The sequence below is a fragment of the Podarcis gaigeae genome (genome assembly GCF_964106915.1).
Source record: "Podarcis gaigeae genome assembly, chromosome: 2".
Lineage (NCBI taxonomy): Eukaryota > Metazoa > Chordata > Lepidosauria > Squamata > Lacertidae > Podarcis > Podarcis gaigeae.
In genome coordinates, this window is record NC_139679.1 from 112654969 (window position 1) to 112680487 (window position 25519).

The 25519-nt window shown below is 47.2% G+C and overlaps 1 protein-coding gene and 1 long non-coding RNA gene across 2 annotated transcripts; one reads left to right on the forward strand and one right to left on the reverse strand.

Moving 5' to 3' along the window:
• On the forward strand, nt 1-4599 carry LOC310838107. Its single transcript, XR_014560673.1, has 2 exons — nt 1-4421; nt 4461-4599. It is a non-coding gene; the product is annotated as an uncharacterized lncRNA (long non-coding RNA).
• On the reverse strand, nt 2821-25315 carry LOC310838075 (sperm acrosome membrane-associated protein 4-like). Its single transcript, XM_083725469.1, has 3 exons — nt 25039-25315; nt 9631-9744; nt 2821-6083 (listed from the first exon to the last, which is right to left on the reverse strand). The coding sequence occupies exons 1-3, from the start codon at nt 25091-25093 to the stop codon at nt 5872-5874; spliced, it is 381 nt and encodes a 126-aa protein (XP_083581595.1). The 5' UTR covers nt 25094-25315; the 3' UTR covers nt 2821-5871.
• Nucleotides 25316-25519: the final 204 nt, after the last annotated feature.

Genomic DNA, 25519 nt, shown 5'->3' on the forward strand with positions numbered 1-25519 from the left:
GGGACACCGCCGGATACATTGATTCTGCAGCTCTTCCGCAAAAGACACTGGAAATGATGCTGCTGATGATGATAATTTATTATTTATAACCTGCCCATCTGGCTGGGTTTCCCCAGCCACTCTGGGCGGCTTCCAACATAATATTAAAATACAATAACCTATTAAACATTAAAAGCTTCCCTAAACAGGGCTGTCTTCAGAAGTCTTCTAAAAGTCTGGTAGTTGTTTATTTCCTTGACATCTGATGGGAGGGTGTTCCACAGGGTGGGTGCCACTACCGAGAAGGCCCTCTGCCTGCTTCCCTGTAACTTGGCTTTTCACAGCGAGGGACCGCCAGAAGGCCCTCAGCGCTGGTCCTCAGTGTCCGGGCAGAACGATGGGGGTGGAGACGCTCCTTCAGATATACTGGACCAGTTGTATCAGTTGAACTATATATCTGTATCAGTTGAACTATAATAATGAGACAGGGGGTGGGGTGGGGGGCAGGCCAGTCTGAACGATTTCTCCACCTGCCCTCAACTCTGCAAAAAGAGACTGCTGGAGTAGGTCAGTGTGGTTGGAGAAGCTTAGCCTGGCACATTCCTTTTTTTTGCCGGGGGATTGGCACGGGTGGTCCCAAATGCCTTTGCATAAGTAAAGAAACGGACAGAGGTTCCTTGTGCAAGGTGGCCATTCTTGCTTCCCCCTCCCTTCCCCCCTGCCAGGGTGGGGATGATGCCATCCAGCTGCCTCTGTGTAAAGCTGGCAGAAGCACTGGAGAAGGCGACTTGCTGTCTGCAAGAATCCTACAGCATCGGTGACCCAACACCCTCAACAGAAATCAGACAGAGGAATAGTCAATCATGAGTGTGTTTAGAGCTGTGAACCATATGCTCAACTTTTGTAATGTAGTCTGTCCTGGGCCCGCCTCCCTCCTCGTTTATTCCCCTTGAAAGAGTGCAATCCAAACTCCTCAGAGCCCTTCTGCAAGTTCCTAGATGCCTTTCAAATGCATCTTAGGCAAAGATCGCAAGACGACCTGGCTGGTAGTCAGATTCTTAACCCAGATTTGTAGGCACAGATCATCCTCTAGAATTAAATAGCTTACCAGGGAAATGCTGAAGTCTCCCTTTGGGGCGCCTCAGGGTCAATTTTTTATGGTAGCCCAAATCTCAGTTGTACGGGTGTATGTATGTATCTATTGCTGCAATCTGCTCCGATTGTATATTTTATCTTTATGAATGCTGTTTTTATTGTGTTATGTTATGTGAGGTGGTCTTTGACCGTAATAAATTATCTATCTATCTAATGTAGTCTGTCTGTCTGTCTGTCTGCCTGTCTCAAAACACCAGTAAACTTCAAGGCATTTTATTCAAAGGAAACAGAACCAAGCAAAGGTCTCACTAGTAAATTTCTCAGCACTTGGAGAGTGCTGGGTGTAACCGTTATCACTGCCTCCTCCAAAGTATGCTAGGAATTGCTATTACTCCTTGAAATATTCTTTTGCCCTCCTGCCCAGAACTACAATCGTCAGAGCTCCTAAGGGAGAGGACTTTTTAGGCTGCAGTTGTATACCCGCTTACTTGGGAGTAACTGAACTCAATGGGATTCCTGAGTAGACAGGTATAATGTGACTGTGCTCCTAGTCTGCTAGTTTTAGATATGCTCACAGGATTACAAGAGGAAGCCCATTAAGCTGTGATATATAAACACATCTTCTGCCATTCATCGAAGTAGCCAAGTGTTGGCTCATACATGAGGGCAAACAGGGGAGCGCCCAACCACAGTTCAGTTCCCACTTGCCTGCCTTCTTCCTTGCAATTCACCCAGGGCATGACAATGACCAGGACCATCTTTACTAGGGGGTGCCAGGGGTGTGGGGCACCTGGGCGCTGAATTCTGGGGGGTGCCAGGCACCCGCCTAAGCTCTTAACTATCTACCTCAGGGATGTCCAACCGGTTGAGCGGGATCAACAGGTCGATCCCTGGGTGATCACGATCGCTGGATCATAAGTTTGTTCTGGGTGTAAGCTTTCGTGTGCATGCACACTTCTTCAGATACTCTGCATGCACATTAAAGCTTATACCCAGAACAAACTTAGTTGTTCTCTAAGGTACTACTGGACCATTTTTTAATTTTTTAATTTCTTTCGACTGCGTCAGACCAACACGGCTACCTACCTGAACGTTTCTGAAGTGTAGGTGGGTTCCCACAAGGCAATACGTAGTGATAACAGCAAGAACCTTTATTGAGCTACATAACTGGGAAACAGGGGCAAAGCAACTGCTTATATACATTCCTGAAAGCCTGGGCCACTCCCACTCCAATGTGATTGGCTGTCTAAGCTTCCAAGCTGCGAATCACGGCTCAGAGTTCAAGAGCCAATGGCAGAGGCCCAAATCCTGAAATGTTCTGTGATTGGACATCATGTATCGAATCAGAGCACCAGGGGCTCAGAATCCTTAGTCCGGACTCAAGCTCAGGCAAACACAAACTACTGAATATATAACAGTTTCTCCAATGAAAATAGAAACATCCTAAGGAAAAGTGGGACATTCTGGGATCAAATCAGAAACCGAGACGGTTTCTGTAAATCTGGGATTGTCCCTGGAAAATAGGGACACTTGGAGGGCCTGCAGAGGTCAGCCTTGGCCCATTCAGTGGGAAATGGCTTTGTCTGTGTTTTTAAGCAGGGTGCAAAATAAGGCAATGTTGCAGCTGCTCTCCCTAAATCAATACAAATATGAGGTTCTGCACCCCTAACAAAAGCCTCCCCCCAAAAAAATCTTGGCTATGCCCATGGCTGGAATGAGAAAAAGGACAAAGGAATCAAACTCAGATATGGAGGAATCATATTTATTTTGATACAATAAAAGTTGCTGTTTGGATCCATAAGAAAGTCGAGGAAGCGAGGCGGCGAGGGGGAGGGGAACCTCCTCACGTTTTTGGTTTTGCGTGTGGAAACCTCCATGTTCGAACCCCCAACTTTTAAATGAACAATTCAATACATTTGAATGTTGAAACCCGAGGGAATGTTCAACTCTTTAAGGTGAGATTGCACCTGCTGTTGGGAATGTCTCTCCTCCCCGCTGCCCTTATAAACAAATATTAAAACTCTAGTATCAAATTCCTCTCTTCTTTTCATGAATAATAATTTGAGCTCTTCTTTGCTAGTGAGAAAACAGAAATATGTGATTTAAGGCACTTTAATTATAATTAGCACACACTTTGGAAGGGGAAAAAAATCCACTTCAAACAATCAACGTGTTTGGATTTGCACATGGAAACCAAGTTTAGATTTTTAAAAAAACATTGCCAAAGTACATGAATTATGAAACCCATTTCCCTACTTAATTCAATGCCCTGCATTGTCTGGATATTTGTGAACTCCTGTCTCCAAATCTTTGATTATGTGGCCAGCATGAAATGTAGGTCTTGTGGACAAAAAAACTGCGGTTTTTGAGAAGCTAAAAGGCAGAAGGAGAACGTTACTGGATCAGCCTAAAGGGTCCATTTTAATCCAGTGTCCTGTTTCCAGACGATTTCAGAAAGTCCACATGCAAGGTGTGAAGGGAAACAGAAAAGACAGGGAAACGATTCTTGAAATGGTGAGGCTGGAGGCAAATATCAGCAATAAAAGTGTGGCCTTGAACTGTCAAGAACACGACTACACACAGCTCTCCCTTCTGACACTTGTAAGTAGGCAAAGGGCTTGTCCATACTTCTGCTTGTCCTGTGCGTAGAAACCACAGGGCCGAGATGTTTTCCATTTCCCCCATCAGGCTTTCCTCAGGAAAACCTGACTGACGTTTGCACCAATTCAGCTGTAAAGACTGGGTTTCCCCGTGGGGAAGTGGTGGCACCAGCAGAAGTGTGGACAAGCTCAAAGTGTGTGTTGTGGGAACTAAGCCCATTTCTGCCTCCAGATGTGTGTGTGCAGTGCAGCTGCAAATGCACAGCTGGATGTTTGCAGGCGTGTGCTAATGGACACACCAGTCCCAGGTGCTTACCCCTGGGGCAGGCAAAATGTGGAGCTGTGAGCCCATCGCTGTGGTTGCAGCTCAAATGTCAGGGTTTCTTTCTCCCCTCTTTCTGTAGATGGGCACTTGGACACTACCCATGTTGTAAAAGCGCCTTTTTTGTGGGGAGAGGGGAGGAGGGTTTTTTGTGGGGAGAGGGGAGGAGGGTCCTCTGGGATCTCCCTCCAACTGTCTCCCTCATTGACACGCCGTTGTCATCAGGAGAAGTCAGGGGAGAGTCAAAAAGTATGTGATGAATCCCACAGCCACGTTGAGAGGGAAGGAGTGGTTATGAGTAACCATGTTATGCGTGATTCATGTGACAAAGAGACCGCAGACAGTTGTGAGGGGAGCACAACACCCCTTTTGTCGCCCTAGGCGGCTATAAAATGAAAGAGCTCATAAACAGTCCATTAACAACAGTCAAAAAAAGGAAGAACGAGAGAGAGAGAGAGAGAGAGAGAGAGAGAGAGAGAGAGAGAGAGAGAGGGAGAGGAGCGGTCAAAGCAGAATGTGGAACGGAGTGTAAATGGTTGAAAAGGCCCAAGAACAGGTAACAAAAAGAAAGCCTGAGGAGAAAGTGTATCTGTAAAAAGAAAGGCAGGCACTGGACAAGAACGAGTGAAAAGGGAACAAGAGACAGAAGAATACAAAGAAGATGGAAAGGGAGGATGAGGGATTAAACTAGGTCCAGTCTCGTGTTTTTATGGGCCCCAAGCAAAATATGAACATCAGGAGCACTGCCTGTGGTCTAGGTAGATCCTATGCTCAGCAATTTTGTGCAAAAAAGCACAAGGGACTCCCTGGCACTTTCATACTCTGTGGGCTCCTAAAATGGAAACTGCCAGACCTGGGAAAAGTTCAGACAGGGAGTGGATGGAGGCAACTAGTTTACCGGCCATTGACACAATGCCATGTGTTATCCAATTGTCTAAAGCCACCTGGATGATCTGACAAACTACCTCAGGGCAAACGCTCTCACCCTGAGGTAGCTTCTTCATCTGTATCATCCCGCCAAGGACAGGAATAATTTTTACCATGGGCCAAGTGTGGCGAAATGTGTGGCACGTTGATAACCTCCAACCATTTTCTGTATTATTCTGTCAGGCGGTAAGCAGAATCTTACAACACACCAGGAGTTAGATGTGAGGTAAAAAGGTTGTCCGCAACCGTTCTCTGCATCATCCTTAGGGGTATTTACATGCGTCACTCAGTGAGAGTTGAGCTGTACGTGGATTCACACGCAACCTTCGGCCAGTATACAACAGCTGAGCTGTACAAATCAACATCCATATCCACTCTTTTATACACATGCAAGTGCAGAGACAACTTGTACTTGTGCCCAAGGTGAACAAGCAAACTGCCATGCGGTTACAAGAATTTTATTTAACCGCTTGTCAGGTTGAAATGTGTGGTTAAAAATGACCCGTAACGAGGCTTTGTGTCTTCCTGTCAAATGGTAAGGAGAATTCCGCCACGCACCTGGCGCAGATGTGCGGCAAAACATAGAATAAAATGCCGCCTCTGCATTTTCTCTCAATAAAATAACGAAGCAGATGGGTAAAGCGTTGGCAGGCAAAGCAAGGAAGTTTTCTTCTCCTAACATGGCCCTAGTCTCTCCCTTCCAGCCTGTAACCTTACCTACTTGCACGTGGTTCTTGTTATCTGAGATAGGGAGCAGAAAAACACAGCCCACGATTCATAAACAAGTGCATTTTTTTAAAGTATAGAGAAACAAAATGAAGGAAGGAAGGAAAGGGTAAATCTACTTGATACAGTGTTCGGTATGATTGGATGATTATTATTTGGGGGCCTTTTTTTTGCTATCCTGTAGAAATTGCTGCTGCTTCCTCCTCCTCCTCAGGAGAGGGCTTACAGGAGGCGAATGAGCCAGACGCCCAGCATAGCCAGAGCCATTGGCAGGGAGAGATGGCTGGTGGGAAGGGTGGCAGCCGAGTTGCAGAAATCGCCTTCGCAGCAGTAGTAAGTGGTGGTGTACTTAATGCCTGCATAACTTTCAGTTTCGTTCTTGTTGCATTTGTCGCTAGGGACGCAGTTCCTCTTCATGATGAGCCCCTGGCCAGCTGCAGCAAGGAACAACAAACAAACAAAAGGCAATGAATAAGGTGCATTTCATTGAACCTCACATGTTGGAAGCTTCTCTGCTTCCATCGCCTAAGGCCAGCATGGCTAATGGTTAGGGCACAGCTGTCAACTTTTCCCTTTTCTTGCGAGGAATCCTATTTGGAATAAGGGAATTTCCTTTAAAAAAAAAAACGTTGACAGCTATGGGTTAGGGAGGATGGTGAGCTTTGGCCCAACAACATCTGGAGGCTGCCCTAGTTGAGGAAGACAAACATTTTGGCATGAGGGACCCTTTGTGTGTTTAGCGAATGCGTGAAAGTAAGGTTGCCATATTCCCCAAAGTGAAAATCTGGACAAAGCTCTTTTTTGTCAAGGTTGTTGAGCTTGCGGGGGGGTGGGGCAGTGAAGTTGTTGAGCTTTGTTTTGGGGAGCATTTCAACTCAACAAAAATGTGCCTGGATGCAGTTTGGGCAGCCCAATTCCCAGACGCGTCCGGGAAAACCTGGACATGTGGCAGCCCTAGAAAGGTTTTGCATGAGAAAGACCAGATAATAATATAATATGTGGTTTGGCGAGGCATTGCTTCCCAGGTAAGGCTTGTCTGCACCATGCTTGTCCCGTGCAGGGCTGGCTCACAGATGAGGCTGTTAAGATATTCCGTTTCACCTTAAGAGGGACAGGCTGTTGTGTGTCACATGCCTGTTTACTTTCCAGCACAGCTTGCTGGGAACTTCCGTTTGTGTATAGCTTTTGCTTATGCTGCTTGCTTGGACATGAAAGGGAGAAGTCATGTTTTTCCTTTGTCCTGAATAAACTGCTTGTAAATATGCTTTATATATGCCTCTTTCTGCCCTTGTGAAGAGTTATTTACTCTGCTGATTAGAGCGTGCTCCAGCTTCTGAAGAATTTTGAAGCTGTGGGTCACTGTTTTATGCTATGCCAAGAACCAGAGATCGCCTGGCTGCCGGCCGGTGGGCTGGAGCCAGCTGGGGGCTTGTGAATTGCCCCAATTTCCTTGGACGCATCCAACAGAGGCAAGGTGAAGCGGCCGCCTCAGACGGCAGAATCCATAAGGGGGCAGCAGATCCGGTCTCCAAGGAATGCATCTGCCGCTGCATGGGCATGCGAGTTGGAGGCCAGATCTGCCACATCCTCAGCAGCCCCCGCTATGCCACCTCCACAGCAGCTTCTTGGTAAATAGGGGACTCTACTGGTCTCCTCCCAGGGAGGAAATGGCAGGAGCTGCCCTCTGGGGCTTCTTGGGCTTTGCACCCGGCCAGCCTGATTCAGAGAGGGCCTCTTTTCCCCGCAACAGCCTTTGATTCCCAATTCAACCAACAGATAAGGTTGATTTGATTCCTCCCTTGTTCCTGATGTAAATCTTCACTCACACCCAGGGGCGCCGACTTATAAAAAATATTGGGGGGGCCGGGGGCCCATACCGACTTATAAAAAATATTGGGGGGGCCCAAGACCTCCAAACCGCTGCTGCTGGGGGAACGAAAGGGGCGAGCCCCGGGCTGCCCCGACCTTAAGTGAAGCTGTGAGGGCTCGCCCTTTGCGGCAGCCGATTGGCTGCCGCCGTGGGCGGTGAATATTAATGAGCTTGGGGGAATCCCCGCTTCTCGCAGGGCTGACGACAGCCCCGCAGATTGTTGATGAGTTGAGAGCCCGCAACCCCACCCCCTCTCTAGATCGGGAGTGGCTTTGTTTTAACTCATTACTGAATGTATTTTAAAAGGTAACTATCGTCAAACAAGGAAAATAAAAAATACCAACATAATTTTGTGATTTTACAAAGCATAATATAACTAATAATTTTCTTAAATTATTGGAGGGGCGGAGCCCCCCCAAACGAATTTTTGAGGGGGCTCGGGCCCCCTCAGGCCCCATGGAGTCGGCGCCTATGCTCACACCTTCTTTCATGGCGCGCGCGCGCGCGCACACACACACACACACACACACTCCATTTTGTGGTTCACCTCAGGCACCAAAATATCTTGGGCAAGCCTTGGTCCTGTGCCTACAAAGCATGGATTCAAGCGGTTTCCCACTTAGAATCATAGAATTGTAGAGTTGAAAGGGACTCCTAGAGTCATCTAGTCCAACCCCCCTGCAATGCAGGAATTGTCCTTTGCTTTCTGGGCAGGGGTCCTAGTGCTTTTCTGCTTGCCTCACTGCTTCCCCCCAGGAAACCCCTCTTTACTGCAGAATCGGAGCAAATGTCCATCTGCAGAAAACTCGATTGATGTTTGCTCTGATTCTGTGGTAAAGAGCAGGTTTCCTGGGGGGAAGCAGGGGGCAAGAAGAGATGATGAGTCCATGGTCTCTGTAGACCAGCTTTCTCTAATCTGATGCCTTCCAGATGTTTTTGGACCACAATTCCTTCCCATCTGCCTGAGCATAGGTGCCAACTGCCTGGGGCCCTGGGTGCCCAAGCACCCACAAGATTCCCCATGAAGGGGCCGGGCACCCACAAATTTCAGCGCCAGGGGCGTGCACGCTGCATGGCACCCACAATTGTGGGGCCAAGTTGGCACTCCTGAGCCAGCCTGGTCTGCGTATTTCATGGGGAGGGGGGGAGAAAAGGGAGTTTGCCACGGCAGCACAAAACGAACAACTCATCATCATAGACTTTCTGATTGGCAAGTCCTAGGCTCTGTGCTTTAACCCACAGCGCCACCCGCGTCCCTTGTGTTGCAGAATATGCCAGTGATAAAACACAAGCCTGACACCCCCCTCCCCCCCAACCCCCCCGAAAACCCAGGATCAAGCTTTGTCTTGAGTTCCAGAGAAATCTTGTTATGTACTAAGTTGAATAGGATCCAAAATGCAGCAGTCTGACTGGTCCTAGAACAATAGGAACCAAAATGTAGCAGTCTGATTGGTCCTAGAACAATAGGATTCAGAATGCAGCAGTCTGAGTGGTCCTAGAACAATGCAGCAGTATGATTGGTCTGCAGGAGCCACCCAATCCAGCTCCAGGTGGAAGTGAATCCACAACGTGATTGGCCTACAGGAGAATCTTGGGATTAGCCAATCACGTGGGGCCCATTGTGTAAATAATGTACATAAAGCAGATATTTTGGGGGAACATCCATTCCTCCTCACCACTATGAGCTGAATAAGGAGCATGAAATCCTCTCTCGACTCAGAGTATATTTCAAATCTTATGCACCACATCCCTGCCTCATGCTACTAGGATCTATCTGGCTTCAGCGGGTGGAGCTTCCTTACATAATCAGTGTTTTGTAATGAATCTGAGTCAGCCAGATTTAAGACGGCCGAGCAGCTTTAAGAAAATGGGAGAGTTTTTTTGCCAGGCTTATGCATGTGGACTCTTTAAATAGCAATGTAATTTATTCCACATGCGTGACTCTTTCATGGGGACCGGCCCAAACGCCCTCTTGGAGGGGGGGGGGGAATTATGCCAGGAACAGCTCATTGGGGGACGGGGGATGGCAGGGCAGAGAACAGAAGTGGGGAAAGGGTGGGGTTTGAGGGGGGGGGAGAGAATAATCTGAGAAATTAAAGAAGTATCTTTACCTGCTGCTCCCCGGATGGTAGCACAGACCTCTCCTGCTTGGCAGGTGGTGGTGGATGTATGGCAGGGCAATCCGTGAAACGTGAACGAACATTTCAAGCACTGCAGAGCAGATCCTGAAGCACAGAGAAATATATATTTTTAAAAGGTGAGAGATATAACCGAGAATTCTTCTGATCAGACATTAGGGCACAAGTCTTAGGACTCTGGTCAGGCCTAAGCAGTGTGTGTGGGGGGACGACAGGAGACGCCCTTGGCTGAAAGCCTCTAGCTGAAAGGTGGACCTCCGATTTAGAAATTTGTTGGTTTTCTGTCAGAAGGTCTGCAATTTCTTTTTTTTAGGTGCACCAGTCCAAAATGTGGCATACACTCCCAGCTGGGAAAGCGTTTCTTTCTTAAGAAATATCTGTATTCTAGTGCTTTTATTTTGGTTTCATGTGCTGTCACTTTTAATATTTATTATGCTTAGGGGCATAGCTGTCAACGTCTCACTTTTTTAAAAGGGAAATTCCCTTATTTCGAATAGGATTCCTCGCAAGAAAGGGGGAAAGTTGACAGCTATGCTTAGGGGCCTCAAAAGCTGGGAGTAACCTGGGCATCTCTGGCAGAGAATGGGGGCCGCACCCGACTTTTGTGACAATATAATAACATATACAAAACAGTTATAACAATAATAACGATTTATTGTTTGTACCCTGCCCCATCTGACTGGGTTGCCCCAGCTACTCTGGGTGGCTTCTAGCATATATAAAAACATAGTGAAACATTTAACCTTAAAGAGCTTCCCTATACAGTGGTACCTAAGGTTAAGTACTTAATTCGTTCCGGAGGTCCGTTCTTAACCTGAAACTGTTCTTAACCTGAAGCACCACTTTAGCTCATGGGGCCTCCTGCTGCCGCTGCGCTGCTGAAGCACGATTTCAGTTCCCATCCTGAAGCAAAGTTCTTAACCTGAAGCACTATTTCTGGGTTAGTGCAGTCCGTAACCTGAAGCGTATGTAAGCTGAAGCATCTGTAACCCGAGGTACCACTGTACACGGCTGCCTTCAGATGTTTCCAAAATGTTGTAAAAACAGTTAAAAAACCATGGTATATAAAATGAGTGCGACAGCACTCTCCCTATTTGTGATTGAAGTGCCTGACTATCTCTTCCAACCTAGAATCATAGAATCATAGAGTTGGAAGAGACCACAAGGGCCATCGAGTCCAACCCCCTGCCAAGCAGGAAACACCATCAGAGCACTCCTGACATATGGTTGTCAAGCCTCTGCTTAAAGACCTCCAAAGAAGGAGACTCCACCACACTCCTTGGCAGCAAATTCCACTGTCAAACAGCTCTTACTGTCAGGAAGTTCTTCCTAATGTTTAGGTGGAATCTTCTTTCTTGTAGTTTGGATCCATTGCTCCGTGTCCGCTTCTCTGGAGCAGCAGAAAACAACCTTTCTCCCTCCTCTATGTGACATCCTTTTATATATTTGAACATGGCTATCATATCACCCCTTAACCTCCTCTTCTCCAGGCTAAACATGCCCAGCTCCCTTAGCCGTTCCTCATAAGGCATCGTTTCCAGGCCTTTGACCATTTTGGTTGCCCTCCTCTGGACACGTTCCAGTTTGTCAGTGTCCTTCTTGAACTGTGGTGCCCAGAACTGGACACAGTACTCCAGGTGAGGTCTGACCAGAGCAGAATACAGTGGCATTATTACTTCCCTTGATCTAGATGCTATACTCCTATTGATGCAGCCCAGAATTGCATTGGCTTTTTTAGCTGCCGCGTCACACTGTTGGCTCATGTCAAGTTTGTGGTCAACCAAGACTCCTAGATCCTTTTCACATGTATTGCTCTCAAGCCAGGTGTCACCCATCTTGTATTTGTGCCTCTCATTTTTTTTGCCCAAGTGCAATACTTTACATTTCTCCCTGTTAAAATTCATCTTGTTTGTTTTGGCTCAGTTCTCTAATCTTTCAAGGTCGTTTTGAAGTGTGATCCTGTCCTCTGGGGTGTTAGCCACCCCTCCCAGTTTGGTGTCATCTGCAAATTTGATCAGGATGCCCTTGAGTCCATCATCCAAGTCATTGATAAAGATGTTGAATAAGACTGGGCCCAAGACAGAACCCTGTGGCACCCCACTAGTCACTCTTCTCCAGGATGAAGAGGAACCATTGATGAGCACCCTTTGGGTTCGGTCAGTCAACCTGGTGCTCCCCAGATATTTTGAACCACAGTCCTTATCAGCCTACGCCAGACAACAGATAGGGCTGTCTTTAGAGATGGTGCCTAATCTTGCCCAGGTCCTTTTTGCTCCGCTTGAAATTCCTTTGAAAGCTTTGCCTGAGAAGGGCTCAGATCTGCCTGTGATTTCGTTTGAAGTGAAATTTGGGGGCAACTCTGCTTAAGATATGGAGAGGCATATCTGCTAGAGATTCATAGCCCCCTCCTCCTTTAAAAAAGCAACAGATCTCTGTGGCGAACACAGCCTTTGAATGCTGTCACTGTAGCGGCATTTGACAATTTAGCAAGCTACGAAAATGTCTATCTTTTAATTCCATCATCGCTGCCAGTGGGATTAGAAAATGACGCAGTAAGAGGCGGGCTAATGCAAGACCTTTAAAAGCAATTGTTCCAGCTGTACGGGCTTGTCTGCCTTTAGAGCTGTGGCTTAATTACTAGTTGCAAAAAGTGTTGCTTCGGGACAAATGGTTAACTTTACTGGCAAACTGGACGAGATGGGCTACAGGCATGATCCACCAGATTCTTCTTAAGTTTTGGGTTGTGGGACTGAATAATAATGATAATATGCAATAATAGCATAGAAATGTACTAGCACGGTCTTGCCTAGGTTCTTTAATCTTTACATTGAAGAACTGAAGGACCCAGCCCGCTTGGCTGAATAGACTTCCTAAATATTATCATTTTTCAGGAAATACAGGGAAGGGAAGACCTCCCAGGGTGAGAGACTGGGAGGTGGAAGGAAAGTTCCCAGGTTTAGAGTTGGGAGGGTTCACAACTTTCTGTGTGAATAAAGGGTTAAGACTGCAGGCATAGGCAAACTCAGCCCTCCAGATGTTTTGGGACTACAACTCCCATCATCCCTAGCTAGCAGGACCAGTGGTCAGGGATGATGGGAATTGTAGTCCCAAAGAATCTGGAGGGTCGAGTTTGCCTATGCCTGGTTAAGAGAGCTACCTTTGAGGGAGTACTCTGTGTTTTCTTTTCTCTCTCTCTCTGCTTTTTGTTTATACTTGGATTAGTTTCTTTTTTCTTATTGCACTATGAAAAAAGTTTTAATAAAACCTTTTTAAATAAGAAAAAAAAGGAAATCAAGGTGCACGCACCACCAAATGTAGGGATTTTAAAAAGGCACACCCACCCGTCACAAAAGATTCACAGATAATCTCACAAGTAGGATTTGGTCCCCAGAGAGACAGGGACATGGGTCAAAACTGCCTGTGATTTTTGCATCCTTTAACTCTCTATTCCCTCATGCCTTCAGTGTTTTGCAGAGTGGGATTATGTGCATACACAGCTCTTTTAAATAAGCAAGCGATGCCCCACCAAAGGCTCGCACAAATAAGACACTATAATCTCAAGCGCACACACAAACAGAACCAGCAAGCAGCCTGCGGTGAGCTTTGCTGCAAGAAGCAAATATTGCAGACAGGAACCAAGCGGATGCCCAGTCTGGAAAAAACAGCTCCGCTCCAAACCACAGCCCTTGGTGGAAAACAAGACCTTTCCCAGGGCCTCTAAAATGTGTGTTTTCTGCAAAACGGAACAGTATGCCCTGTTTGCGCACACCCTTGAAAGGGGTGGCGATGGCAACGTTTGTGGGGAAAGAAGGGATTCCTGCATGAAGGCAACTTTTCTGAGTCAGACCGGAGGGGAAGTATACCATTTGCTTGCTTGCTGTCCCATTCTCCACACTGCAGATCAGAATCCTTTTGCATATCTGGTTAGAGGACAGAATGACCGCTCCCCACATTAAATGGAGGGTGCCCTTTGCGTGGTCGCGCGCAGCCCCCTGGACCCTATGCGGCACCATTAGCACAGGCTTGGCTTTGCCTTCCCTCAGGTGGGATACCTGGAGGTCTCTGCCTACCACAGCCAGTTGCCCAATCCCACCTGGGGAAGCGTTGCCAAGGAGACCAGGCCAGGAAGGGGATCGACTACCTGCCCACACAATAGAGGGAGGATCTTACCTGGGAATCTTCAGTTGGTTCCAGAGCTTCTGCCACCCTAAAGGTAAAGGTACCCCTGCCCGTACGGGCCAGTCTTGACAGACTCTGGGGTTGTGCGCCCATCTCACTCAAGAGGCCAGGGGCCAGCGCTGTCCGGAGACACTTCCGGGTCACGTGGCCAGCGTGACATCGCTGCTCTGGCGAGCCAGAGCCGCACACGGAAACGCCGTTTACCTTCCCGCTGGTAAGCGGTCCCTATTTATCTACTTGCACCCGAAGGTGCTTTCGAACTGCTAAGTTGGCAGGCGCTGGGACCGAGCAGCGGGAGCGCACCCCGCCGCAGGGATTCGAACCGCCGACCTTTCGATCGGCAAGTCCTAGGTGCTGAGGCTTTAACCCACAGCGCCACCTACGTCCCAATCTGCCACCCTACCCACCCTCAGTTAAGACTTATTTTGCAGGTTAACCTTTTCTTCACAGGTATGTGGGTGCTGCTACGTCAAGGTCGCTGTTAAAGGGCCGGAAAGGAATTCCCCTGCATTGGCAGGTTTTGCCTTTCCTGTAGCCAAACGTCACAACTTTGGCAGTATTAGGCCTTGGGTGGAATCCTTTAGTCTATCTTCCTGAATGGGGGGGGGGGCGTGCAGCGGTGACCCACGCCCCCTCCTCTTTGCGGTGGCGATACCAGGGTTCCCCGTTAAAGGGGTTTTTGAGGGGAGGCTTTGACCGTATACCGAGAGGTCGTCATTGCTCTCCCCTGCGGCGGCGGCGTAACGGGGGCGGCTATCTCTGCTTGAACATATGTTATCCAGAGCCGCCCCCCCCCCACACACTGGATAGCCCTGATGCTCCCTAGGTCCCCGGCTGGGGACTGGGAGGGATAAACGCCCAATGCCTGAGCCAAGGTCTACCCACATCTGAAATATAATAAAGTTGTGGCCAATTGAATCCCATAGCACGTTGTCTTGAGTCGTTATTCCACATGAGGGGGGGCCGCCCAGGGTTTGGGGGACTCCGCCTGTCCACGCAAAGCACTGCCTTCGAAACGAGAGAGAAGTAAAGCTCCTGAAATTTACCTGGAAGCATCCTCTCTGCCTGGCCCCCGGTTCCCAGAGACTGTGAAGCCACACTGTGGTTTGGAAAACTCCCTTTTCTTCCCCATTGTGTTTCTCCTCATGGCTGAGCCTGGCACAGACATCAGATTTGGAGGCCGTGTTCACAGGGTGTAGTTCTGGGGCCAATCCCAAGCGACACATTATTTGCTAACAGATGCATCCGCTACCAGTTCCTGGGTTTGTTTTTAAATAGCAAGAGGGCTATTTGGAGCAGAGAAAAGTGTGTGGTGCGGTGTTTACCGCTTCGAATGGTAAAGGCAAGCAAGCGTTTGCAAGCTCCCAGAGAGGAACACAGATAGGACAGGAAAATAGCAGGATGTGCGGTATCTGTACATCCTGCCCTGAAGGGCGCAAGGAAGAAAAAAATAACGGTTTGGGGAAGTGCTGCTGGCACTTTAAAGATTTGGCTAGAGCCATTAATGCAACAAAGTCAACTCAGGTACCAAAGCTTAGGAGACAGCTAGACTGACGGGGTCATCCAGAGGACATCCAAAAGACCCCCCAAAAAACTCAATGTTATAACAACTATATTTAAAGACTGCCTTCATGTTTTGGTGTTACTGCATAGAAGCCAGCCACACAAACAGATAAAAATTCAGTTTTTCATGTGCTACTTTCATTTTCCCCATTGGCATCAGGTTGGACACACTGAGAAGATGATGGATTAGATGCCCCCTCTTAGGCCAAATCTTACAATTTTTTTATGAAATCTGGCCATACGTTAGCGCCTGCCTCTCCCTGATAACCAGTTTAAGTCTTGCACTTTTCTCTTTTTGTAGTGCGGTCGTCGCGGCCCAGTTGTTCTTGTGATTTATGAAAACGGCTTTCCAGCTTTTTTTATTTCCATTCTCCGCAAGGCAGAGGAAAACAGCCAGAAGGGTTTGCATAACAGGCAACGTGTTTTGGGGTGTGGCAAATGAGTAACGGGGGAAGATATTAGCAACGGCTTTCTCCGATAAATGCGAGCGAGCGAGTTGAAAGAATTCCACTCAGGAGGGATGCTGGCGAAGAAGGGCTGGGAGGGTGCCGTGTGTTTCTGAGTCATCGGGAAAATAACCGCAACACTCCAGCTTAGCTTGAGGCGGAAATTTCCAGATTTCTCTGTAAGGGTGGTAGCCTTTGATCAACAACCAGTTCCTGGCTGGACAATACTGTGACCCGTGGAAGTGAAGCAGGAAACTGGTTGAGACATGTTTGGGTTGCAAAGCGAAGGAGGGTTGCAATTTATTGTGAGGGTGGGGGGAACCCCCACAAGTTGTGAAACCGTTCTTGAAGGTGCTCGACTCTCTCTGTGTGAGAGCAGTTTTGGAATTCCTGCCCTAAAAGGCGGGGACAGATCGTAATGACTCGAGTGGACCATGTGAAGAAGACATTTTGGAGCAGGGGCCTGGCTGAGGAAAGGGGGTTGTTTATTATTATTATTATTATTATTATTATTATTATTATTATTATTATTCAGCCTCTCGAGACCAGTGGGCTTCAAATGCTCCATCCTTAGGGAATCTTTTCAGCCTCGATTACATTCTTTGCCAAGGAAGTGTTGTGGTTTGGCTGGGAAATCGCTGAACGCTTGAAAGAGACCCTGGGGTGTACTCTAAGGTGTGGCAACAGTTTGGCCAGGCTGTGGGGTTACGCCTTGTTCCCACCCCTCAATAACATTCCTCTTTAGCAGCCACACAACGCAAGGGAATTTCAGTCACGTTGCGCAAGCTTTTCTCAACGATCTTCTCATGGAGGGTAAACTTTCAAAGTAGACCGTTGGTGTAGGGCCACATCTCCACCATATGTTGAAACCACACGGCTTCCCCCAAATAATCTTAGGAACTGGAGCTTCTCAAGGGTGCATGGAATAATAATAATAATAATAATAATAATAATAATAATAATAATTTATTTGTACCCCACCCATCTGGTTGGGTCTCCCCAGCCACTCTGGGCGGCTTCCAACAAAGATGAAACATACATTAAAATGTCACACATTAAAAACTTCCCTGAACAGGGCTGCCTTCAGATGTCTTTTTGTCTGGTAGTTGTTTTTCTCTTTGACATCTGGTGGGAGGGCGTTCCACAGGGCGGGCGCCACTACTGAGAAGGCCCTCTGCCTGGTTCCCTGTAGCTTTGCTTCTCGCAGTGAGGGAACCGCCAGAAGGGAACTGCAGCTCTGTGAGGGGGCAAACTACAGTTCCCAATATTGTTTGAAGGAAAGCCTAGATTGAATGAACATTACATTTCATCCCCAACGTTTGCCGGCAGGGCTACATATTTATTTTATTTATTATATTTCTGGCTAACAAGTTAAAAGTCTTGACAGGGGGATTAGACAAATTCGTGGGTCAGGATAGCTGCATGCTCCCTCTGATATTTGAGGTGGTATGCTGCCTCTGAATACCAGTTGCCTGGGAATTCAAGAGCTTAGAGTGTGGTGCTGGTAACACCAAGGTTGCAGGTTCGATCCCCTTATGGGACAGCTGCGTATTCCTGCATTGCAGGGGGATTGGACTTGATCATCCTCAGGGTCCCCTCCAATCCTACAATTCCATGATTCCTGCGCTCCTGTGTGGCCTGTGGGCTTTCCCTAGGCAACTGGTTGGCCACTGTGGTAATGGGATTTTGGACTAGATCATAGCTGTCAAAGTTCCCCTTTTTAAAATAGTATAGTATTCCTCGCAAGAAAAGTTGACAGCTATGGACTAGATGGGTCACTGGCCCAATTGGGTTCTTCTTGTGTTCTGTCCTGATCCTGGGCCTCAAAACAGCTGGTTTAAGGAAATGGCAAGGGAAACAGCAAGAGAGCAACACAAAACGAAGCAACGTGCGCTAGGTTAAAAGTACAAATCTGAAAACAGGAGATCTGAAAGGCCATGGCAAAAAGAGAAAGTGGGGGGGTATTCATCTGGTAGTTAAAATGCCAGGAGGCTCAGGAACCGAGCCAAGCAAGCCAACGTAGATAACTGTTCCAAAAATAGGGTGTCATGAGTGAAAAGGCTCTTTCTCTCATCACCCTCTCCCTTAGCTCCACAGGTGAAGCGGACCAGAAAAGGGGCCTCAGAGGAAAACAATAATATCCACGCAGATACACGGAGCACTGTAATCTCACGTATTCCTATCTGGCAATAAGTCCCATTGAGCTCTTGTCAAACACAGTGATGACTTCGGTCGAAAAGTACGACCTCGGTCTCTACCTTAATAAATTCCAAAACGGTGTTTTTCTTCTCTTGGTTGAAACCTACTGGAAACATCTATTCCCATTTTGGTACTTAGGGTGTGCCTACCTGTGGTTTCTCCCTAGGGCAGGGCACACGTATAAATTTTCTTTTTATTGACTTGTTCCATTTATATCTTGCTCTTCCTCCTGGAAGAGCCTAGGGGCCGGTGGGAGGGGGGCAAAAAACACTTTGATAATAAAACATTCTGACAAAAAAAAGGAGAGAAACATTCTAAAAAACACTTAAAAACATTCTAAGAACAATTTCCTCAGGGTTGCCAGGATTGGTACCGTTTTGGGTAAAGAGGAATGTTTTTTGAATCTCTCTGAAAGTCAACCATGATGCAGACTCTCAGCTTATCTCTAAGCCACAGGTGTGCTGAGCTGATCCCATGATCACCCATCTGTGTGGCAGACAGAGATAACTGTGAAGTCTAGAGCAACCAGCCCAAGACGTGACAGCAGATTCTAGGGCCGGGCCAGCTGTTAGGTAGGTGAGGCAACCATCCCAGCAGCCTCCTCTACCACCAGCAGAGAAGTGGCGCTGGCACCGATCTGAGGTGAGATCTCGTGCGCTCCACAAGATCTCTTGACATTTTGATGAGATCTTGCCTGAAATTGGCACTGATACCAGCGCCACTTCTCTGCCACCTGTGGAGGGCAGGTGGTGCAGGCAGTGGTGGCAGGGACAGACGACACTTCCTGTTTTGCCTCAGGTGGTGAAACGGGATGCACATCCCCCAGTAGACACACAAATGAGACTGTGAATAGATGAGGTTGTTTGCTCGCCTTTTTACCTGCAAGGAAAGCAGGGTAAGGAGAAGAACCCTGATAGATCAAACCAAGGGGAGCCCATCTGATCCAGCATCTTGTCCTCAACCAGAATTACAATGTGAATTGTAAAACCAGACGCCCCTATGGGAAGCCTGAAAGCAACAGCACTTTCCCAATTATTTTCCAGTTTGTCAGATATGGAGGCATTTCTGCCTGTGTTTTAAGGCTTCTGAGAACCATGGAACCCCCTGTTGTTGGGGTTTCTGGGACACTGTTTCTGCTTAAATGTCACCTCAGCTACCTCTCCTTCCTTTCCCTTCTTAATTGCTGATCCTGCTAGCTATTCCATAAGCAACCGATCCATCTCAACAAGATGGACAAGCTGTCAGTGGTGGGTGGAGGTCTGCCCAGTGATGGCGATGTGATAGAAGCCCCACTCCCCTTTTCCCTGAAAACGTACTTAAAGAACAAGAAGAGTTTGGATTTGATATCCCGCCTTTCACTCCCTTTAAGGAGTCTCAAAGCGGCTCACATTCTCCTTTCCCTTCCTCCCCCACAACAAACACTCTGTGAGGTGAGTGGGGCTGAGAGACTTCAGAGAAGTGGGACTGGCCCAAGGTCACCCAGCAGCTGCAGGTGGAGGAGCAGAGACGCGAACCCGGTTCCCCAGATTACGAGTCCACCGCTCTTAAACACTACACCACACTGGCTCTCTTAAGACAGTAACACAATAAATCATGAACTTATTGAAACGAATGGGCGTCAGCTGGTGACTAACAAAAATCTACTGATTTCAATGCCTTGGGACCCTAGGGACTAAGTGACTCACCAACCCAAGACAATGGGCGGTGAACTCAAGTTGGTCTGCAAAAGAAAGCAGTTCATTGTGATATTGGGCAATTGACAGGTAAGAGGCCCTGCCTGGCAAACATAGGTATTAGGGGATGTCAGGTTCTGGCTTGCTGTCTGGATCCAGTTCCGCACCCTGGATGTAGCTGGTTATACAACCCATCGCTTCTTTCCCGCATTCGCAATTGCGAAATTTGCATCTTGTTCTTTTGCTTCCTGACACGAACCACTTTGCGTGGTGTAAGAACGGAAGAGAAGGCCAATGAGATTAGGCCAAAGTCCCATTTAGTCCTGTATCCTGACCTCACAGTGGACAACCGAAGAGAAATGAGGCGCTTCCCACTTGTAATTCTGAGCAACTAATGTTGGGAGATGCTGGAGGAGACTCTTGAGAGTCCCATGGACTGCAAGAAGATCAAACCTCTCCATTCTGAAGGAAATCAGCCCTGAGTGCTCACTGGAAGGACAGATCCTGAAGCTGAGGCTCCAAGACTTTGGCCACCTCATGAGAAGAGAAGACTCCCTGGAAAAGACCCTGATGTTGGGAAAGATGGAGGGCACAAGGAGAAGAGGACGACAGAGGACGAGATGGGTGGACAGTGTTCTCAAAGCTACCAGCATGAGAAAGTCGGAAATGACTAAACGACTAAACAACAACAACAATGTTGGGAGGCATGCAGACAGTGTAGGTAGAACAGAGGTATTGGGTCTAGGAGGCACTAATAGCTGTATCTTCCAGGAATCTGCCTAATCCTGTCTATGGCCATCACCATGTCTCGTGGGAGCAAAACCCAAAGTTCAACTGTGTGAAGAAGTGCCAACCTTAATCTTCATTAAATGAGTTCATTGTCAATGAGTTCTAGTGTTAAGAGAAGGGAGATAAGCAAGTTATACAACATTTGTTGTTTTGTTGTTTAGTCATTTAGTTGTGTCCAACTCTTTGTGACCCCATGGGCCAGAGCAAACCAGGCACTCCTGTCTTCCACTGCCTCCCACAGTATGGTCAAACTCATGTTAGTATACAACATACAAACATCTAAATAACTGCCTTTGCTACACCTTTGATTATAAGGATTGTTAGGCCTTCCTGCGTTCTCAGAGTCAACTGTCAAGGCACCCACACTGACAATGCTCTCACCCACCCACCCGTCTACCAAATTTCCCTTATCCATGCCCTCCACTGTAGGGCAGAGAGCTATCATGGAATGAGACTACCTGAAGGAGCGTCTCCACCCCCATCGTTCAGCCCTGACACTGAGGTCCAGCTCCGAGGGCCTTCTGGTGGTTTCCTCGCTGCGAGAAGTGATGTTACACGGAACCAGGCAGAGGGCCTTCTTGGCAGTGGCACCCGCCCTGTGGAATGCCCTCCCACAAGATGTGAAAGAAATAAACAACTATCTGACTTTTAGAAGACATCTGAAGGCAGCCCTGTTTAGGGACGTTTTTAATGACTGATGTTTTATTGGTTTTTTAATATTCTGTTGGGAGCTGCCCAGAGTGGCTGGGGAAACCCAGCCAGATGGGCGGGGTATAAATAATACATTATTATTATTATTATTATTATTATTATTATTATTATTATTATTATTATTTTCCCTCACAAAGAATTTTGAATTCACATCTGCCAATAGAAAAAAATGAGGCCAACTTCTGAATTTCAGCAGAAATGTGAATGCTGAGGGCGAGTTTTAAAAAAACCAAAAAACTATCCTGTTTTTACTGAAGTGCTAAGGAAACAATTGTCAAAGGTCTGCATTCTCAGACCTGTATTTCAAAACACCTATAAAAACTCAAGAGCATAATCTGGAATGGTGCGGGCTGAAACCGTGAATAAACGTTTATCCCATTGCTTTCCCCTGAGGGGGAAACGGCTATTTAGTGCTCAGATCGGAGCAAGTAACAATCGAGATGTCCCTGGGAAAGGAATGGCTCAAGTGGGAAACCGCTCAGACCTGCGTTGTCTAGAATCGGGGCAAGCTGAAGTGTGGAATATCCCTCAGTTCCAAAAGTTTTGTGTGGCACCCTAAGGGCTAGTTGTTTTTACTGGAACGTCAACTTTCCTGCGTGAACACCCACTTACGATTACTTCCAGGGAGGAAGCCTTGCCTACACAACGCTGCAAGAAGTTTGGTAATCTTAAGGTTGGCTCAAGACTTTTAGACACCATCGCCCATCGTTAAAGGAAGAAGAAGTGCTTGGGGAAGAAGAAAAATCCCCTGGTTTTTTCCGACTCTTCTTCGTCTTCTTTTTTCTCAAGTTGGCTGACCATGGTGTGAGTAATGGTGTTGGGGAAGGAAAAATAGATGTCTTAAGAAGGGGAACCAGAACGCTACATGTTTGGATATGCATTTAGTTAACTAGTCTTTCAACATGGGAGCTATCCCTGGCCCATCCCTGATGTGATGGGTGTTTCGCCTGTTTCTAAAGATCCCCACCCTCTCTAGAGACTCCACAAAATATCCTTTGTCTTGTCTGTGGCATTCCTCTTTTCTCTTTTTTAAAAAAGAAACTTGTTACCTGATTATGACTCCCCCCCCCCGTTCCATCTTAAGTCCAATGCTTTCAAGCTCTCCACCTGTTCACTTTCTCCTTAAGCTCCTTAACTTATTTCCCCGTGCTTTCTCAACAGTTTCAAAGAGAGTTTCAAAGCCATGACTCTTAAAAAGCAGGGTGGGGCAAGGCAGCATCAGGGAGGCAAATGACCTGTAGTTTTCCATGTAAACGACGAGGTTTTAGTACATTAGAATAATGCTTAAAAATTGGGGTCTTCTTATACACGATATATGAGTGGCTGCTGCCGTGAGCAGGAGATTGCCAGCGACGAAGGTAGTGCGAGTGATTCAACAACTCTGGGTAATTCCCCCCCCCTTTTCTTAATTTTGAGTCCCCCCAAATAGGGGGCATCTTATACACAGGGGAGTGTTATGCACGGAAAAATAAGGTATTTGGCACAGTAGAAATATGGAGGTTTGAGGGTGATCCCAATAGGGAGGTGACCAGTTGGTGGTGCCATTACAAAAACAAAACACACACACAGGACTTGCAAAAATGAATGACGTAGGGAACATTGGGGTGCCTTGGTTTTTTCTGAATTGCAATAGGGACACATTGCAGTAAGGTCATCGGTTGCCTGTGCAAGTGCTCTTGCAAGTGCTCTGTGCAAGTGGTGGCCAGAGGGGCATACGAAGCCAAGAAGAGCTCTGCTGGATCAAAGGTCAAAGGGGGCTCATGTCTTTTCAGCATCCTCTTCTCTCGGTGGGCAACCAGATGTCTATGGGAAGCCCGCGTGCAAGAGCTGGGTGCAACAGTGCTCAGTCCACACCAGTGATTCCCAAGCAGCTGTGCATTCCAGCTCTGACAATGGAGGTAGAACACAGCCATCATGATTAGTAGGTAGCGATTGCCATGAGTTTGTCTGGCCCTCTTTTACGGCCGCCCAAGTTAGGGGCCACCACTACCTATTACAGGAGCAAACCCCACAACTTAACTACCGTATTGGCCTGAATGCAAGCCTCACTTTCCCCCCAAATTCTGACTATGGAAAGCTAAGGTGCGGCTTATATTCACGACTTTACGGCGCGGGGCAAACAGCGTCAGGAGCATGGCAAAATGGCGCCCACCCCATGCGTCTCTCCCCCAAAACCGGGAAGGGAGAGAGCGAGGAAGGGAAAGACTGTCGGCAAAGCAGCCCAGCTCTCCCCCCCCCCCCCCAGTATGCAGCCAGGAGCAGCAAGGAATGGAGTGGCTTATATTCAGGTATTTTTTCTTTCTTTGCTCCCCCCCCCCCAATTTCAAAGGTGTGGCTTATATTTGGGTGTGGCTTATATTCGGGCCAATATCCTGTGCAAAAAAAAGCGAATCAAATCACCTCTTCAAATGGCCACTGGGATATATTTTTTGGGGGGGGGAAATGGGTGGTAGTCAAGTAAGTTTTACTCAGAGTAGACCCACCCCATCCAATGGAGAAAACTGAGTCATGTGCATTAATATCAATAGGGTTTACTCTGAGCAAGGCGTACTTGGATACCACCCAAAAATCTGTATGCGTGTATCTCCATCTTAATCCACCTTGGGTGACTTTCAGATTGATCAGTCTTGACAAGTGAGAAAGTTTTGCCCTGAGAGAGTCTTGTGGCAACTTTAAGGATAACAGATTTCTTTGTTTTTTTGTTTATGGTCAAAATATAGCTCTCCCACTCTTCTGTCACCAGTGTGACCCCAGGGGCAGCAGCTGACAACATTACAACATTGGTTTATACTGTGGCTTAAGCTTAGAGTTAGAGCCACAAATCTTTTTGTGTCTTTAAGATGCCACAAGAAGACACTTTTTTCCTGCCAAAAACTAACAGAGGTAAACCCTCTGAGCTGGTAGGAGTTGTAGTTCAAAACATCTGCAGGGCACAACTCTGGCAAATCAAAGATAAGGAGGAGGCAGACCATCCCGACAACTCAAAGATAAGATTCGGGGAAAGAGGTGCTAGAATAAAGGTTTGCTGTTTAGTAGCCAAAACCCAGGAGACTGGGACTCCTTGTTTTCTAAGGGATGGCACTGAGCCCATTTCCCCCCCTTTTAGTTTGCAGTGTAGAGCTATTTTAATGTATTTATTGAGAATACTTCCACCCCAGTTTATAGCCTCAAGGGGCTCACAAAGCGACTTACAAAATATTTGCACAACATCACATTCAAAAATATTGTACATATGCTCACAAATAATCCGGTGTGAAGTTTATTTAGGTAGCGGGGGTTTTTTTTGCCCTTGTTTCCTGTCTTCCTTCGAGCTGTCCAGTTTGGAGGGTTTGTTGTTGTTGTTGTTTTTTAAAAAAAGGTCAAGCCTTTATTTGGCACAGCAAAAACAACCTTTTCCCTTCCTTCCCATTTTGTTGCAATCCATCCATTTTTAAAAAAAACAACAACAACTTATTTCTTTATCCAGGTCAGATATAGTGGGAAACACATAGTTTGCCACAAAAGCAGAAGTTTTCTACTTCTCTTATCCAGCAGCTAAGGGAATGACAGCTTTGGTGACAGTTACCCCTTGCCCCAATATATAAAGGGCAATACCTTTGAACCCCCCCTTATGAGACTATTTCTACCAAGAATAAAGAGTCTGCTCTCGCTGCTGGTACATTTCCTAGGTTGGTCAGTCGAATGAGGAATTGTTCCTAGTTAAAAAGATTCTGGCAAGCCACAAAGTAAAGGAATTTGGGGGTGGCAGCGAGGTAAAGAGATGAGAAACAAACCCATTAGGAAATAACAAGAACAGGGATGAAGCTGGATGTTTGCCTTACCAATACCGATGCAGGCAAGAACTGCAACACACAGGACAAGGAGTCTGGCCATCATGTAGCTGCTGAGCTGAGAAGAGTTGGGAATGGCAGATTTTCCAAGAGGAGCAATCCCTGTGGCTATGAGTCAGTGAAGGGGTTCATTTCATCTGTGCTATATATATGCATGCCCCACCCACCTGAGGCTAGGGTGGGTCTCCCAGCAGTAAACAGCCTGCCTCTGAGTGGCATATGATCCTCCGAGGCAGAGAATAACCACAAGGGCAAAGTGAGTCAGAGAGCAAGGTATTTGGAGCATGCGGGAGAGGGATCCACTCGTGGCGGTGGGTGGGTGCATGTAAACACACACACACACACATACAGACACACAGACCTGGTGGTACTACTATTTGTGACGAAGATGCCGGCACAACAGCTAGGCTCTCCAAACCACTTCAAACAGAGGGCTGCCGGATTTTGCTGGACGTTAGGCAAGCCATTCGAA